At 41.0% G+C, this 18,200-nt stretch overlaps 1 protein-coding gene across 1 annotated transcript in view; it reads left to right on the top strand.

Moving 5' to 3' along the window:
- Positions 1-18,200, top strand: part of LOC135215618 (U3 small nucleolar RNA-associated protein 25 homolog) — a 112,026-nt gene that overhangs the window by 69,905 nt on the left and 23,921 nt on the right. The window contains exon 7 of the mRNA XM_064250525.1: positions 7,133-7,312. Coding sequence (XP_064106595.1) covers positions 7,133-7,312 — 180 coding nt within the window. The remainder of the gene's footprint in view (positions 1-7,132; positions 7,313-18,200) is intronic.

Here is an 18,200-nt window from a genome sequence, read left to right as displayed (position 1 = left end):
AAAGCTGCAGTCTGGTTTTGGAAGGCAGATCAGCAGGTTCTCGACAGTGTTCCGTCAAGACCACAGCAGCAGCAGTTTGGGAGGATCACCTGGTTGCTGGTGATGGATTTTGGTGCAGCAGTTGGCAATTGCTGAGGACTCAATCCAGATCCTGAGGTCGAGTTGGTGGCTAAGCCATAGTCCCATGTTGAGAAGTATTCTTCCTTGGCAGCAACGGAGCTGTCGCATTGAACAATGTGTTGTTCAATGGTCGGCCTTGAGGATCTACGGTTGTGTCTTACTGTTTATGTGGCATCATAATCGGTATTTTTTTTATATGACCAAGTGTACGGTTTTTACCGGATATGCTGATTTGTATCGTTATATTTATTGTGGTGTCAAGCAAGTGTATGGCTCTGATTTAGTGCAATGTTCACTTATGATTTATTTCTGATGGATTTGATTGTTTATATATTTATTGATTATTTTGATAACTAATCATTGTGTATTTTCGCCACCCAAAACCTGGTCTCAATTGTACATTTGTAAATTAACCTGTAAATAAATTATTATTAAGGTTATTTTTGTGTCTCGTTTAGTCCTCCTCCTTGATCTATCTTGCCTTTCGTCAGTCATTCCAGCCCAATTTCTTGTTTTTATTTTGAACTTGTTCATCTCTAATTACGAGACCATTACACTACGTATTACAACAATCGGGAGTCTTGCTGAGCACCTGGATCCCTTTGTTTTGTTGGCGCTCGCCGAGTGCCGGCTTCAGCATATTGCTGAGTACCAGGGCAAGACAAGGCTCGCCCGATTATTCTCATACAAGAGTCAAGTTTTGTTTGCCGAGGGTGGGAATTCTTACGAATTCTAACGCTTGCCGAGCGCTCACTATTACGAGTGCTTAGATTGCGAAACAAGTCTTTACCAGTACAGATGATTCTGCTCCTCAGTCTGGTTTGGAGTTATGTAGAGCTTGGAACTGCATACAACGCCTTATTGGTGAATGGTCAAGTACCGTCCTTGTGTATTGGACCCTAGGGTTCGAACACGTAGGACAGCAGACACAGAATCCCTCTTGTTCTTCTTTTCTTCTCGGAGCTTCAGCCTCAAAGGAGAACAGTTAATTGGGAAGAAGTGATAGTTCTTTGTTGACGATTACCACTCATAATTGTGTAGTGGTGATCTGCTCAGCTCGCTCTGCTTGGATTGGCTCGACCAGACAGCTTGATCTGCCAATCTGGGTGAGCTTTAACGAACAAACTCTCTGCTCTTGATCTGGACGATTCCTTGCCATGACATAGCACCCGCCCTCGTTTTTTGTCTTTGTCATCTGACACCTCCTAACCTCCTCCTTCTAAGCATCTGCACCCTTTCTATGGAGAGGAAGTAATTGGCTGTCTTTTTGGCTCACCTACTCCTTCTGGAGAGGGAACCTGGATGCTATCTACAAATATGGTGTCTTGGGAGCCCCAGTAGTTTGAACCCAGGTTCATTCTCCTGTCTCTGGTTCCAGGGGCACTGCTCATGGAACCGGGGCTGCGTCAGGTATACTCGTGTATGTGTGTGTCCGAGTGTACAACCCACAAGGGGGATCGTACAACCACAGTCAGTGATTGGTAGTCTTCTCTCCATCATGATAGTGGCGCAAGACGAGAGAAGGGACTGAGCCGCGTTGGTGGCTCAGACCCACCTGTGAAAGCCATGAATGGCTATTCTTCAGGTGCCAAGATTGATGTCGCTGTCCCTCCTGACAAGGCATCTGAAGGAGATAGGAGGAGGTCCTCTGTGTAGTCATGAGGTTCGATCACAGAGAAGATAGATGAGTAGCAAGATGTGGCAAGTTCGTGCCAGCTTTTACTGCATTTAACTCCAGTCAACTTTCGCTCGTGTTTGCTCAAACAAAAGGGTTGTAGGAATGAATGCTTCGTTTAACAGAGTGAGAACATAGCAAGTTCAGGGAAGAGCGGGCAACAACAGTCAATCCTCCTCTCTTTTTTTTTTTCCCTCTACTTCCTGGTTATACTGGAATGAACAAGGAAATAAGAGGAATTCTGTGGAGTCTTCTTCACGGAATTTGAACCCAAGAGACTGTTTTTGGTTCAGTCTTAGGATCTTACTGAACATATGTCAGTCCGTTCAGGACGGATAGTACCGAGAGGTTTGAACGCCCCTCCAGTGCTACTTTTTTGGGAACAACCACTTCGGCTTGAACTGGTTGTCATCAGTGTTTTGCTATCACCATAGAAGTCTCCCTTTGGAAAAACTTCACCTTTGCTCTCTTCATTAGAGAATGAAGGAGGTCTGCTTCTAGTCATTCTTGTCCCTCAAATGAAGGAGAATTAGGCTGAAGTGTGATTTACAGGAACTTACAAATATACTAATATTTCTCTTGTGACATGCTACTGTTATCAGTTGCATTGTCCAAGTAGTAGGCGCATGCCTGTAAGTTAACTCTTCTGGTATGCGACCGAGACGAATAGTACCTTCTCTTAATTAACCTGGAACTCAAGACAGCCTTTTGGGCCTCCCAAGAGTTACCAATTTTGATTTTGAGATAACTACACTAGGCAACTCAGGATGATAAGTTGAGCGAGCGGTGTATGGCTTTGCCTCAGTACTGCATGCTCTCTGAGATTTTCTTCGGTTTGGCATTGTTTCTCCTGTGCCGAGGATTGACTACCAATTCAAATCTCTGCCCGGCAATCACAGACTTGGGTCTCTGGTTGGCTGGAATTCATGCATACGTGTATGCCCATCTCGCTTGCAGCATATTTTCAGAGAGATATATCTCATTAGACTCATTATCATCTTTCTGTTTACCCCACAGTATAACAGAAGTCTGTAGCCAAGTCTTCTGCTTCGTCGCACCTGCACCATTGGCCGCTGCGTTGACGCAGAATGATATTCTTCAGACAATTTGAGTTTGTTTTCTAATATACATTTCTTAATTCGTAAGGTGTTCAATTATTCTTTGTTCACCCCGAGTTGTAAATGAATAACAGAAGACTTGCCTGTTCCCCACCCGACTAGCTCTGCTCCCAAAGTAAATAGAAACTTTCTCCCAGATTCAACCCACGAGAAGCGGTTCTTCAGGGAGTACAATCCCTGTGTTTTCATTACTGAAAGACTCTCTGCTTTCATTGCAAACTCTGTCTTTCTCGCTGAGCAGCAATGAAATAGCGGATTAGCTTTTTCAGTCCTCTATAAAACAGCAGGGATTAAAGCCGTCTTCACTGGTTGGTGTCATCGATGGGACTTTTTCTATACTAACCAGAATCTGGAGAGTTTACTTCTCTTGATTCAACTGTGAAGACGTAGGTCCACATTCACCTTAGTCATTCACTAGTATAATACAGTATTGTATCTCCTTGGTTGAGATTCAGCTACTGATGAAAAACTTCTGTCTTGTCATCACAAGGACCTTGGTCTCTAGAAGGCAATTGACTATCATTAGGTAATAATAAGCATTGATTTTCAAATTCATTACATGACTTAATGGTATTAAGTAGAAAATGTCCACAATCCCACCTCCTTGCAATTTGGAATCAGCTATGTAATGACTGGGTAAGTCACTTATACAAAAATGACATTTTTATATTAAAATGAGGCTTTGTATAGACTTACCCAGTAATGATCAGTCAGAGTGTTCCCTCCTCTCCTCTGATAGATATTATGCATAAAACAGAATGAGATGATTAGTTAAGTGGTTCCTAATATTGCTTTTATGTGGCAGCGCTGTATAACTTAAGTGAACAATTGAGGTGCTACCCGCAAAATTTGAATTTAGGCTGCTGTACGGGAAAAAAACTAGTTGCTATGTAATTACTGGATAAATATATGTATACAAAACCTCATTTTATTAAGAAAATGTAATTTTTACTTTGTAAGTTTGTCAAGTTAGAAACAGGGACAGAGCACTAGAAAATTCTCCAACTTAGTGACTCCCTTGGCTCACAGAGAGCTGCAATTGTCCAACTTTATGGTACCTGGTTTATTCCTTAATTGAATGGTGAATATTTAATATGAAGTTCTTACCTTCTCACAGATATGACCTTCAGTATGAGAAATTCGTAGTTGGCATTCATTCACCTTATTTCAGGAATAGCCAGGAGTAACAGCAGAGGAGTCCCAATGTGCCAACCTGAAAAAAATCCTGAAACCCCAATTAGGTCATCCCCTGTCAGAGAGCAGCTGTTTCTTTTCTGGAGCAGAGTTTAATCCAGTAGTGCAACTCCTGCTAGACGGAGAAGAAAGAGATGTGTTTGTTCTTCCTTGTGGACTCTTAAGGCGCTGTCACACTAGTGAAATTTCCGTCGACTTTTTCTGAGTTTGTTGCAACTTTCCAAAGAAGTCGACGTCATTCCGTACTCTGGTTGTAACACATGTCCTTCTTCATACCACGGTTGTCGTCATCAAAACGTAAACAAACCATCTGAGCTGTGACTTCCCGGAATGATAAAACAACTAGCTATGCTTTATAACACAAAGCAACTAGTGGGTCGTGCTTGCATGTGTTTAATGATGCTGCATAGAATGAAAAAAAAGTCTTTGGGTTCAGTCCTGGTTTTTTAAAAAGACGTGAAAAGTTTTATTTAAAAAAATAAGCTAGGGTTAGCCTAGGTAGGCTATTCGTAACCTTGTTTACACAACCACAGTCAAACTGTATTATAAATTAAGCTAGAGAAACTGCAAAAATTTTAAAGATTTTTGTTTATATTATTTGCTAATGCAAAGATAAAAAATAATAAAAAAAATAATGGGAGCAGACCTAGGCTATATAGCAATCTGATATTCACGATATACGTAGGCTAGCATGCTTATCTGTATAAAGATCAGCAAGTTCAGGAAAGTTTTCCCCGAGTCGCATGGTGATCGCTTGGTAATTTTTCCATTTAAGACCCTTTTTCATAAAACTATCATGCTTATGGTCCCATAAGCATCGTCTCTCCCCCATATCTTGACCAAAAACTGTTCTGCCAATCTTGTCCACTGTGCTAAGCTCTCCATCTTGCATCTGATGACTTGAAATGCGCTCTCTCTGAGATGTAAACAAACAATGAAGTCGACGGTAGCGATGAGTTTAATTTGATTGGTACCGTTTTCAAAATTTATGACGACGACACCAGAAAGTCGTCGTCAAAACATGGAAAGTCAACGTCAAATTCAAAAGTCAACGGAAATTTTGCTAGTGTGACAGCGCCTTTAAGGGTATGGTACGCTTAGTAAAAGGAGAAAACTAGTTTCATTTTCTCCTTGGGCTCCTCAGGATCTATTGGAGGCCTATTCCCAGAAGTTTTTGAGGTTGAGGGACCAGTTTGGAGCCAAACTCTAGGTAACTCGGGTTTCCCTTTTTTACATGTGAAGCCCCTCATTGGAATCTTAGCCAGTCAGTCAACTTCAACACAGAGCCAGGACTCTTAAAAAGTACCAGTTGATAGGCAGTGAGGTGAGATCAATGGTAGAGAACCAGGTGGCAGAAGAGGGTACATACACCCATTTACGATATTATATTTGTGTTTTCAGCCTCCAAAATGATGGGAGTGCAACCCTTCATTTGTCTCAGCCCTCTGAACTGGTACTACTTCTGAGAGAGACACTTTAGGTTAGGATTTGCTGTAGTTCAATAGTTCATCAGAAAAGGGGACTTTCTTGTACCCATATACCTAGAGAAAAATCAGTCTAGATAATTTACCAAGAGTAATTTACTTAGAAATGTAGGTGGACATGTTCAGTGCTCTTTCAGCCAGTGGAAGACAGGATTAAAGGATTTTTGTCCTTAACTTGTAAGTTTCCCTATTCTGCCAGAGTGTTTCAAACCTTGTTAGGCCATATTCTGTAGAAAAGTTGTTCCCTTGCAGCCTGTTCAGAATCCATTCTCCTCAACTGCAGTTGAACAAGTCTTTTTTGCGTGAGGTATGAAGAGGTCTGTTATGGCTAAACCTTCAGAAGTAAAAGCCTTTATCCAGTAGGTAAAGGGGAAGGTAGTCTGTCTTGACCAGCACCCTAACCATTGTAGCTGATCTCAGGTACCAGTTAGGCATAAAACCAGTGAATTTGCTAATTTACAGTGACAGTCTATTTACCCCTACCTATGCAAAGTGTTGTGACAACTGTGAGGCAGCCCCTTGGACGGCTGATTTGTGACCAGCCATGAATGCAAACTTGAAACTTTTCGTTGTTGGAGTGGTCTGGTAGCCTGTTTTCTTCTGTCATTTGGTACAATTAGAATTATGCTAAAAAAAGTTTGAAATTCAAATGTTTTGGCAGTCAGCTATATGCCATAATTAGAATGATCTTACACAAGTTATGAATTATAATGATTTGGCAGTTGCCTTACTAGCTCCTTTTTAACTACAATAAGAGTGGTTTGCTTCTAACAGACTCCCCAAGTGAGAGGAGCTCCTATGCCAACCACCCTTCCATCAATTCTGCAAGAACTTAAAAGAGAAGGCTATCCAGGAGAGGTTTTATGACAGAAGCAGTTAGGGCTGTTTGCAAGTCTCAGTCTTTATTAGACGAAATGGAACTCTTTCTGTGGTTGGTGCAGTAAAAGGAATGTTGATTCAGTTAGCGCTACTTTTCCACATGTAACAAATATTTTATTTTTCATCAGACGAATGACAGTGTGGGTCTCAACCTAATATAAAGAGGAGGAGGTTAGTGCAGTCTTAGATGTTTGCAGTACATGGACTTGGCTAAGACTCTTTCGTAGAACTGAGATCGTTATGTCAGCACTTTGACATAACAATATTGGGGGGCCCCCAGAAAGCTCGAGATAGATGTTTTATTGGTATTAAGTTGTTTAATTACACTTCCTTATGAGCTCTTTTCACATAATCTAGCTGACAGAATACTGAGGAAAATCTTCCATAAGCCTTTGTTACGTCTAGACAAGTCATTGAATCATTGTATTTCACAGTATATTGCAATTGAAAGTTTGAAAAACAGTTTGGCAACCTCAATTGCTATGCAGGAGCAGAGCCATTGGTGAGAAGTTACAGAGTAACTTTGCCACCAGAATATAAGGCCGTATTTGTTGTTTTTATTTACATATCTGAAAGTAGATTTCTTTCTGATCCCTAGATTTACTAGATTCTTAAAAACTTATTTTCCTGTATGTTACAAATTAACTTTCTTTTAATTTCAGGAAATGTACAAAGTTGCCAAAGTACGCAGCCTGTTCTTTGATGCAAAACGACAGTTTCTTTTATATACTGAAAGATTCCACTTTTATAGACGTTATTGCATAAAAGGTGTAAGGCATGTGATATTTTATGATTTGCCAACATATCCACACTTCTTTTCTGAAATCTGCAATCTGATGGTGGTAAGTACTTGAACTTTCTGCTTATTTTAATCTGTTGCTTCAGCACATTTGGTGCTTGATTAATTTTGAATGCAGGTAAACCTTCACTAATTTGTGACCTGTAATCCAGTTCTTTCACTAATTCAGCATTGATTTGAGATTTATCAGGCCTCCACACACAGTTTTGGTTGGACTAGATATGTTTTCCATGAATTTATACATAATTTGCACTCATTGAACCCCAGTTAGGGCCCCAGGTGAATAAAGGGAGTGCATCCTGTGTTGAAATCTGTGTGTTTTGTGTGTGTGTGTGTGTGTGTAAAATGTAGTTATATAAGTGGAACCTCGACATATGAAAGTCCCAACTTACGAAAAATTCAAGTTACGAAAGCAAATACGTACGAAGATTTTTTTGCCTCTGCATACAAAAATAATTCAGGTTACGAAAGGGTGTTGCTGTAAAGTCCCATACCGCCAAGAACAATTTTAAAACTCGAGCGCCGCCAACTGGAACTCGGCCCATTACGGCACCATAAATTGCTGATTTTATGGCGTCAGACAAGCGCTATAAAACCAGATCGCTGATAACTGAGTTTGTTGATAACTGGGAGCTGCCTGTAATTTGATCTTGGAAAATCTTGTTTCTGATTTTTGTGTACACATGCTGTTCACATTCTTGCTGTTGGGAGTTGGGGAAAGGAGGGGAGTCAGTTAGTGAAAAGACAGAGAACTGGAAAGGATAAAAAAATAATCTTCTCATTGATTTTTGTTACTATGTACTTTAAAATCAATCTAGTAGAGTAATGATGATAATTTAATATTGAAAAAAATAGGCTTTTTATTTCATTGTCTTACCAAGCAATTATATAGCTGTAGATTCCCTACTGCAGCAGACCAAAATTCAAATTTTCATGGTGGCATTGCCATTACTTGTGTAGGTGACAGGTAACTGCCCACTTCTAGAAAATGTAGTTAACAATGGAAAATTTGGCCTTGAATGGAGGATGAGAGATCAGAACAAAAAGAAAAAACTACTAGGGCATAAGACCGATATTACTGAGGAAGGAGGAATTTACTTAAAAACTGGATCCACTGGAACTATGTGGCTGGCGCAACCAGACACAGCATTCAGAAATTTGCGCAAACAGATTGTAAATGCAAGCCTTGCTCCAAGGGTTTCCAACTTCTACCACCATCCGGCACAGTGTTTGTATGCAAAATAGATAGGACACTGGCATAAGGCGGGGGGGGGCACACGAGGGCGAACGTTACACACTACTTTCTTTCAATCAAAAGTTTACAGGCCACTTGTGGAGAAATGAAATGACTGGGAATTTACACACAGAGAACTATTTCATTGCTTGAATTTACTAGAGGGATGTTCACTACTATCACAAGGGGAGTAATCACAGAATTGAACCTAGATGGGGGGAATGAGAAATTAAACAAAGGAGGGGCCGTTGCCATGGAAAAATGTAAATGAAATAAAGACAAAGGTAAAACAATTCCCTGGCTGAACTGGAATTACTCTCACAGTACCTGGCCATCCTGGGGCTTGAACATAGTCCTCTCCTTGATGTTTCTGTGCACTATGGACTTTTTAAAAAATACTTGGGATTTCCCAGAGGAGAACAGTGGGGAACAGGCGGCGTCTGCAGGGTAAGATGGTAGGGGCGTCTGACCTCTCTTAGGTCTACCGAGTTTCAGAGGCTGAGCCGCTGGCTTCTGATCCTTTTAAATCCTCGTCTCTGTGGGGGTAATTCCGACAGCCAATGGGAGAAGCGATAGCTTTTTCGAGAGAATGTATGCTTACAGTTCAAAGGGGCAACTAACATATAGACAAAGATGCATGAAACTGGTAAAAGACCTTACTTTCCTTGGCTCTGGCTTAAAATATTGAACAAATATATATATATATATATATATATATATATATATATATATATATATATATATATATATATATATATATATATATATATATATATATATATATATATATATATATATATATATATATATATATATATATATATATATATATATATATATGTGTGTGTGTGTGTGTATATATATATATATATATATATATATATATATATATATATATATATATATATATATATATATATATATATATATATATATATATATATATATATATATATATATATATATATATATATATATATATATATATATATATATATATATATATATATATATATATATATATATATATATATATATATATCATATATCATCATCATCATCATCATCATCATCATCATCATCAGCTATTGGTAGTCCACTGCAGGACAAAGGCCTCAGACATGTCCTTCCACTCCCATCTGTTTATTGTCTTCCTATGCCAGTCTGCACCAGCTAATTTTCTTAGCTCATCAATCCATATATATATCCCTGTGGTAGGGGTGTAAAAATACTACCACCATAGGTCCTGCATGTCAGAAAAGGCCCACTGAAAATAACTGTGGAAACTGCTGCCTTGCAGATAGACTTCTTTAGTCAAAGGCAATATATATAAAGTGGGCGCTGAAAGTCTTTGCACCCCTGAAGGCTGCGCAAAGACTTTCAGCGTCTTAAAGAATCCTCCATATCAGTCACGGAAAATGCCTGAGAGAAAAAATGACTAATTGGCACCTTTTATTGTTTCCACTGTGTCCTTGATTAAGGAAACAATAACTGATCAGTAGCTCATTAGCCGTGGTGTAAGTCGGTTTTTTTTGCTGGCACTCCTGTCAGGATTTGTTCGTCTCGTGGTGTTGCCCTTGTGTTGCCAATCCCTGTGCCTTTATGCGTAATGGTGGGTCCTTATACTTCTAGGGATGATCGTGTAAGGGTCATTCAGTGTTTTGAATTAGGGTTAAATACCGCTGAAATTGTGTGGCAGACGGATTTGAAGCGTCGAACAGTTCAGAACATTGTTGCGCGGTACAAGGCGTCAGGGAAGAAAGAGGTACCTCTTCCCGCCAAGAAGTCTGGGAGGCCCCCGTTGCTGTCTGAACGATCTATTTCGCTACTGAGAAGGGAAGCAGAGCTTAATCCTTCACACAGCGCTCGTCAATTCAGGGAAGAAAACCCTGAAATTTTAGGAAAGTGTAAAGTACGTACTTTACAGACGTACTTGTCATGCAAGTTGGGATTCAAGAGTGTTGTGGCTCCTAAGAAGAGCAAGCTAACTGACGCTCATATTAAGAAACGAAAGTTTTTTTTTCATAGATTTGGTAAATGGGACGTTAATAACTGGAAAAAAGTGTTGTTCACTGACGAATCCACATTCCATTGCTCGGCAAGCACCTCAACGAAAGTTTGGCGAAGTCCCCGCCTTAACAAGTGCAGTGACAAACTTATTCGTCCTCGTGAAAAGTTTCCCAAAACTTTGATGGTATGGGGTTCTATGGGTTATGAGGGAGTTGGGGAATTGTGTATATTTGAAAATAATGAACGAGTGAACCAGCACATTTATTACGTTGTGCTAAATGAATATTTAGAGGGGAGCTTTGAGAAGACAGGTGCTTCAATTCTTCAGCAAGACGGCGCACGGTGCCACACAACGCCATTGATTAGGAACTGGTTGCAGGATTGTGGTGTGGAGCTTTTAAGTGACTGGCCCCCTAATTCCCCTGATTTTAGTCCCATAGAAAATCTGTGGTTGATCATTAAAAAACGTTTGCAGAAGGTTGACTGCTCCAATATCGAGAAACTCAAAGCCGCCATCATCGCTGCTTGGAACAGTATCGAACCAGAGATCTGTCAGCACCTCATTGAAAGTGTTCCCCGACGGCTGAAGGCAGCTAAAGAGAACAAATTTGGTGCTACCAAATACTAGAAAGTCTAAGGTAAAACTGACACACCATTTCAATATCTTTACTAAATTTTTGCATTCCTTTACAGGTCGAAGAAGGTGCGCGTGTGTATGCGTTTGCCTAAATTGCACTGGGGTGTAAAGACTTTCGGCGCCTACTTTATATATATATATATATATATATATATATATATATATATTTATATATATATATATATATATATATATATATATATATATATATATATATATATATATATATTGCCTTTGACTAAAGAAGTCTAGCAGTTTCCACAGTTATTTTCAGTGGGCCTTTTCTGACATGCAGGACCTATGGTGGTAGTATTTTTACACCCCTACCACAGGGATATATATGGATTGATGAGCTAAGAAAATTAGCCGGTGCAGACTGGCATAGGAAGACAATAAACAGATGGGAGTGGAAGGACATGTCTGAGGCCTTTGTCCTGCAGTGGACACCAATGGCTGATGATGATGATGATGATGATGATATATATATATATATATATATATATATATATATATATATTATATATATATATATATATATATATATATATATATATATATATATATATATATATATATATATATATATATATATATATATATATATATATATATATATATATATATATATATATAATGGTGGTCATCTCAAGTACATGCTCTAGATTGATGATGAAAGGGCCAATAACTATGAATTTTTAATATGATGTTCTGAACACAACAAATTTGCTGTAGTTGCCCTTGACTCCTACAAAAAAAATCAATAATTATCAATATTATATATATATATATATATATATATATATATATATATATATATATATATATATAATATTGATAATTATTGATTTTTTTTTTAGGAGTCAAGGGCAACTACAGCAAATTCGTTGTGTTCAGAACATCATATTAAAAATTCATAGTTATTGGCCCTTTCATCATCAATCTAGAGCATGTACTCGAGATGACCACCATTCAGCTCCATGCATTTCTTGAGGCGTAGCACAAAGCTGTTCAAGACACCCTTACAAACAGACTGAGGAATGGCTCTTATCTCCTCCCTAATGGTTTCCTTGAGTTCAGTGATGGTCCTAGGTTTCCCTGCATACACTCGGTCTTTCAGGTACCCCTAAAGGAAGAAATCTTGGGGGCTAAGGTCTGGGCTGTGAGATTTCCACTCAAAGTCAGTCTTGAGACTGATCACACAGCTTCCAAAGTTCTCTTTCAGCTAGTCTTGGGAAAGATTTGATGTGTGAGAGCTTGCTATATCTTGCTGGAACCAGAACTTTCTCATAAGCGATGGATAGAGGGCCTGTAGCTCACTCTTGAAGGCATTCAGGACCTGAACATTTCTTTCTTTGGTGACTGTCACTGTCACGCCCGATTCTTCAAAGAACATCGGTCTCCGATGATGCTTCTGGCTGAGATTGCAGCCCACACTGTGCACTTAGGGGAGTGTAGAGGCTTGGTGGCTATTTACTTAGGCCTGGAGGTTTCCCAGATGACATTTGTCTTTGAATTCACCTTTCCTTCAACTTGAAAGTGGGCTTCATCTGAGGTCCAAAGGAGGCTAAGAAATTCTGGGGTCTCCTCGATTTTCTTTAGCAACTTGACTGCCATAGCCTTTCTCTGCTTTTTGTTGGAGGCTGTAAGGGTCTGCTTCATCTGTATTCTGTATGGGTAAGCCTTTATATTGTTTACTAGTACTTTCCTGCATGTCTCACGTGATATGCTGAGAGACTGACTTCACTTGCACACAGAGCGTTTTGGACTGCTCAAGTGACTCCTTTACCCTCTCATTAGCTCGGCTGTATGCTTCCTGGGACATCCTGATTGGCTTGGACGATTATCAGTGGCTTCGTTGAGGTTCTTCACGGTCCACCCAGTTCTAAATCCTGCTTTTGGAGGGAGCATTCTTGCATTCAAACTGATGCATGGAAGTCGCCTAGGTTTTCTTGAACGAGCCTGTCTTGAAGTAAAATTTATCACAAAAAGTGTGCACTGGGCCCATTCTTTTTGGTTCACCCACCCTTATATATATATATATATATATATATATATATATATATATATATATATATCTATATAATATATATCGTATATATATTGATATATAATATAAATTTATAATTTATAATATATTATATTATATATATATATATATATATATATATATACACAGTAAGTCCTCGGGTTACGCCGGTCTCGACTTACGATGTTTCGTAAATATAAAAAATAATATTTTGCGTCGTTCCGTCTTATGCGGTTTAGCGTCGTAAGCGACGTAAACAAACGCGAACTAGTTCCGGGCGCACGGCGAAAAATACGCTTTGTGGGGGAGAGGACGGCGTCGCTTCGCTACGCTCATTCCTCGCCCATACGCCATTTTGGTTGTTTACTTTACACTGCCTCTCTCTCCCTCGTGTTGTATCGTTTTTGTAACTTTTTGCTCTTTGTTATGGCTCCCAAGCGCAAGGCGGACTCTTCTGATGGTAGTGCATCGAAGAAAAGAAAGGCCATCACCATGGAAATTAAAGTGGACATTATAAAGCGATCTGAGAAGGGAGAAACGCCAACAAACATTGGCCGCTCGCTTGGCCTTAGCCGTTCGACCGTTGCTACCATTATCAAAGATAAGAGCGCATCGTTGAACATGTGAAAGGATCTGCTCCTATGAAAGCGACAGTGATAACTAAGCAGCGTAGTGGTCTAATAATTGAAATGGAAAGGTTATTGGTGCTTTGGTTGGAAGACCAAAATCAACGGCGTATCCCAGTCAGCCTTATGGTGATTCAGGAGAAGGCGAAAAGATTGTTTGAAGCGTTGAAAAAAGAAAAGGGGGAGGGAAGTGAAAGTGAAGAGTTTGTGGCTAGTAGGGGTTGGTTTATGCGATTTAAGGCTCGGGCCAATTACCATAACCTTAAAGTGCAAGGTGAAGCTGCTAGTGGGGATGAGAAAGCAGCGAGTGAATTTCCTAAAGCGTTGTCTGAGATAATTAAGGAGGGGGTTATTCTGCTCAGCAAGTGTTTAACGTAGACGAGACAGGTTTGTTTTGGAAACGTATGCCTAACCGCACTTACATCGTCAAGGAGGAGAAGTCAGCACCCGGTCATAAAGCCAGCAAGGAGAGGCTAACTTTACTTCTTGGGGGTAATGCTGCTGGCGACTTCAAACTGAAGCCCTTGTTGGTGTATCAGGCTGAAAATCCAAGGGCACTCAAGGGCATTTGGAAGGGTCAACTACCAGTAATTTGGAAGTCCAACAAGAAGGCATGGGTGACACTTGCAGTGTTTTGAGGACTGGTTCGTAAACCATTTTGTTCCAAGTGTGGAGCGGTATTGCGCCTCCAAGGGTATCCCCTTTAAGGTGTTGCTAGTGCTGGACAATGCCCTGGCACACCCTGCCCAGCTGGGAGACTTCAACCCTAATGTCAAGGTGGTTTACCTTCCACCTAATACCACGGCCCTTTTACAGCCTATGGACCAAGGAGTGATTGCTTCGTTCAAGGCCTACTACCTACGAAGGACAATTGCTATGGCTTTACAGGCAACTGAAACCAAGAAGGACTTGACTCTGAAGGACTTTTGGAAATCCTACAACATCCTTGATGCTGTAAAGAACATTGCTAATTCCTGGGAGGAGGTTAAGCAAACAAACATGAATGGTGTCTGGAAGAAAATTTGTCCTCAATTTGTGAATGATTTCCATGGGTTTGAGGACACAGTTCAGCTAGTTGTCAAGAACGTTGTTGCCCTGAGTAAGGAAATCAATTTGGAGATGGAGGTTGATGATGTTACAGAGCTGCTGGAGTCTCATGGCGAGGAGTTATCTGCTGAGGACCTGATACAACTGGAGAAGCAGATGATAGAGGAAGAAGAAGAAGCACCCACCCCAGAGCCTAAGGCTTTCACAAGGCAGGACTTGACAAGAGGTTTTGCAGAGTTGCAGCAAGCGTTGTCAACTTTTGAGGCTCAGGATCCCAACTTGGACAGGTTCACTAGGGTTTCCAGAGGCGTCATGGATTTGATGCAGTGTTACAAGGAGATCTTGGATGAAAAAAGGTCGCTCTCTGTTCAGACTAACCTGGAGCAGTATTTTAAGAAGGTAGAGAGGCCTGCAGGAGATCCTGTACCCTCTACCTCAGCTGCCTCTGCTAATCCAGACTCACCTGCCCCACAATCTCCAGCACCTTCTGAATGTTCTGCTAACCCAGACTCACCTGCCCCAGTATCTCCAGCACCTTCTGTAGGTTCTGCCTCACCTAAAGACTCACCTGCCCCAACATCTCCAGTAGTATGTTCTGCCTCACCTCAAGAATCACCTGCCTCAGCATCTCCAGTAGTATGTTCTGCCTCACCTCAAGAATCACCTGCCTCAGCATCTTCTGGAGGTTCTTTTTCTCTTCACTAACCTCCCCCAGTCTCTCCAGCACCGCAGCTTCCTCTCCAGTGTGCAAGCCAATCAAATTAATAAAGGTAAGGAATTGTTCTCTCGTTGTTATTGATAGGTATTTACATTAAATCATGTGGTATTTTTCAATGTTCCGACTTACGCTGAAAATCGTGTTACGACGCATCTTAAGAACGCAAGTTACGAAAGCCAATGCAAAAAATTTTACTGCTCTACATATGAAAAGTTTTCAAGATACGAAAGGTTTCTGAAAGTCCGAGATTCGCCCGATAACAATTTTGAAACTCGTGCCGCACGCCGCCATCTTAGTGCTAGTAGACTCGCCACCATTCTCCTGCTCTCCCATTGGTTCCTGATGCTAGCCAAGCCATGAGATCCTTCTCTCCGATTGGACAGCATCCCTCCCATCATGCATCTTCTATACGTACGCGCTGGCATCCCTTAGCTCGGCCACTCCGCACCCGAAACTTTACCGTACGCAATCGGCATTCGTTCGCTCCAATGATTTCGTTTAGTAACGTAAATTCGTTAGTGATTTCGTTGCAGTACATATTATCGTGTTGTGCGAAGACTGTATATTGTGTAACTTTACGTAAATTAACGTAGTCATGGGTCCCAAGAAAGTTGAAATTCACGGAAAGAAGCGCATGCTCTCTTTGGAGACAAAGATGGAGATCATAAAGAAGTACGAAGCTGGTATGCGATGAGTGTGATCGCAAAGGAATACGGCCGTAATCCGTCGACAATAGGCACCATCCTTAAACAGAAGGATGCCATCAAAGCATCTACACTGTCGAAGGGCATCACTATTTTGTCCAGCAAGAGGAGCCATGTGCACGACGAGATGGAACGGCTGCTCCTCATCTGGATAAAAGACAAAGAAATCGCTGGCGATACAGTAACGGAGACAGCAATCGCTCACAAGGCCAGTGCTATTTTCGGCGATTTGATTGCCCAGGCGGAAGACGAGGGAGGGGAAGGGACTTCAACGCCAACCCCAGAGTTCAAGGCTTCGCATGGCTGGTTCGAGAAATTTCGTAAACGGACTGGCATCCATTCGGTGGTGCGTCATGGGGGGGGAGGCTGCCAGCTCGGACACGAAAGCGCCGAAGCCTTTAAAAAGACGTTCGACGAGATGATGACAAGGAAGGCTACAGTTCTCAGCAAGTCTTCAACTGTGATGAGCCTGGCCTTTTTTGGAAAAATGAAAAAATCCGTCGGACATACATCACGGAGGAAGAGAAGAGCTACCCGGGCATAAGCCTATGAAAGACAGGCTTACGCTCGCACTTTGTTCGAACGCCAGTGGGGATTGCAAGGTGAAGCCCCTACTGGTGTATCACTCCGAGACTCCTTGAGCCTTCAAGGCCCACAAAGTGTTGAAGGAGAAGCTTCCAGTGATGTGGAGGGCTAATGCAAAAGCCTGGGTAACGAGGCTTTTGTTCACAGAGTGGGTAAATCTGTGTTTCGGCCCGACTGTGAAGAGTTTTTTGGAAGAGAAGCGCCTCCCCCTGAAATGTCTGCTGGTGTTGGACAATGCCCCTCCCCACCCTCCTGGCCTCGAGGAAGATATCCTAGCGGAGTATTCCTTCGTTAAGATTCTTTTTCTTCCGCCCAACACCACCCCTCTCCTCCAGCCCATGGACCAGCAAGTGATAGCGAACTTTAAGAAGCTGTACACGAAACATCTTTTCAAGAGATGTTTCAACATCACCGATACCACAAACCTCACCTTGCGTCAATTTTAGAAGGAGCATTTCGACATCGTCATTTGCATCCGACTCATTGACCTAGCTTAGGAGGTTTCGAGGCGAACCTTGAATTCCTCGTGGAGGAAACTCTGGCCTGATGCTGTATCCGCCAGAGACTTCGAGGGATTCGACGTGGGCGAAGCTGGTACTGCAGAGTCAGAAACAGTTGATGATCCCGAAACTGTTTTGGAACCAGATCTTGATGAGATCGTTGCACTCGGCAAGTCCATGGGGCAGGTCGTCGACGAGGACGACATCAACGACCTTTTGAGGAGCACCAAGAGGAGCTTACGACGGATGACCTGAAGGAGTTGGAGGCCATGCAACTTAACGTCGTTCAAGAGGAGTTCTCTAGCAGCGGCGAGGAAGAGGAGGAGGAGCCTATGACAACGGCAGAAATTAAGGATATTCTAGGCGCTTTTCATAAAGTGCAATTGTTTATCGAAAAAAAAAAAAAGACACCCCGAAAAGGCTCACACAGGTCGTATGCTTGCGCAGTTCGATGACGTTTGCTTGAGTCGTTTCAGGAACATTGTGAAAAGTAGGCAGAAGCAATCTTCCTTGAATCGTTATTTTTTAAAGAGGCCTTCAGCATGAGCAGGAGTAAGCAAAAAGGAAGAACCAAGTGATAAAAAACAGAATGTTGAAAGTAAAAAGGAAGAACCAAGTGATGAAAAACAGAACGTTGAAAGCGGTGATGAAGTTGAAATTCTGTATTAAAAAAAAAAAAGCCTACGTAAAAGTAAAAAAAAAAAAGTTAAAAATAAAAAAAAATAAAAATTTTATTTTACGTAATTTCTAGATTTTTGTAAGTTAAGTGTTACAGTTTTGTTAAGGTGTTTCGTAAATTTTAGTTTTATGGTTTTCCTTAAATTTTTGTGTGTTTTCGTAAAGT

Source organism: Macrobrachium nipponense, chromosome 5, assembly GCF_015104395.2.
Source record: "Macrobrachium nipponense isolate FS-2020 chromosome 5, ASM1510439v2, whole genome shotgun sequence".
NCBI lineage: Eukaryota > Metazoa > Arthropoda > Malacostraca > Decapoda > Palaemonidae > Macrobrachium > Macrobrachium nipponense.
Note: the sequence above shows the minus strand (reverse complement) of the source record. Positions and strands in the feature narration are given on the sequence as shown.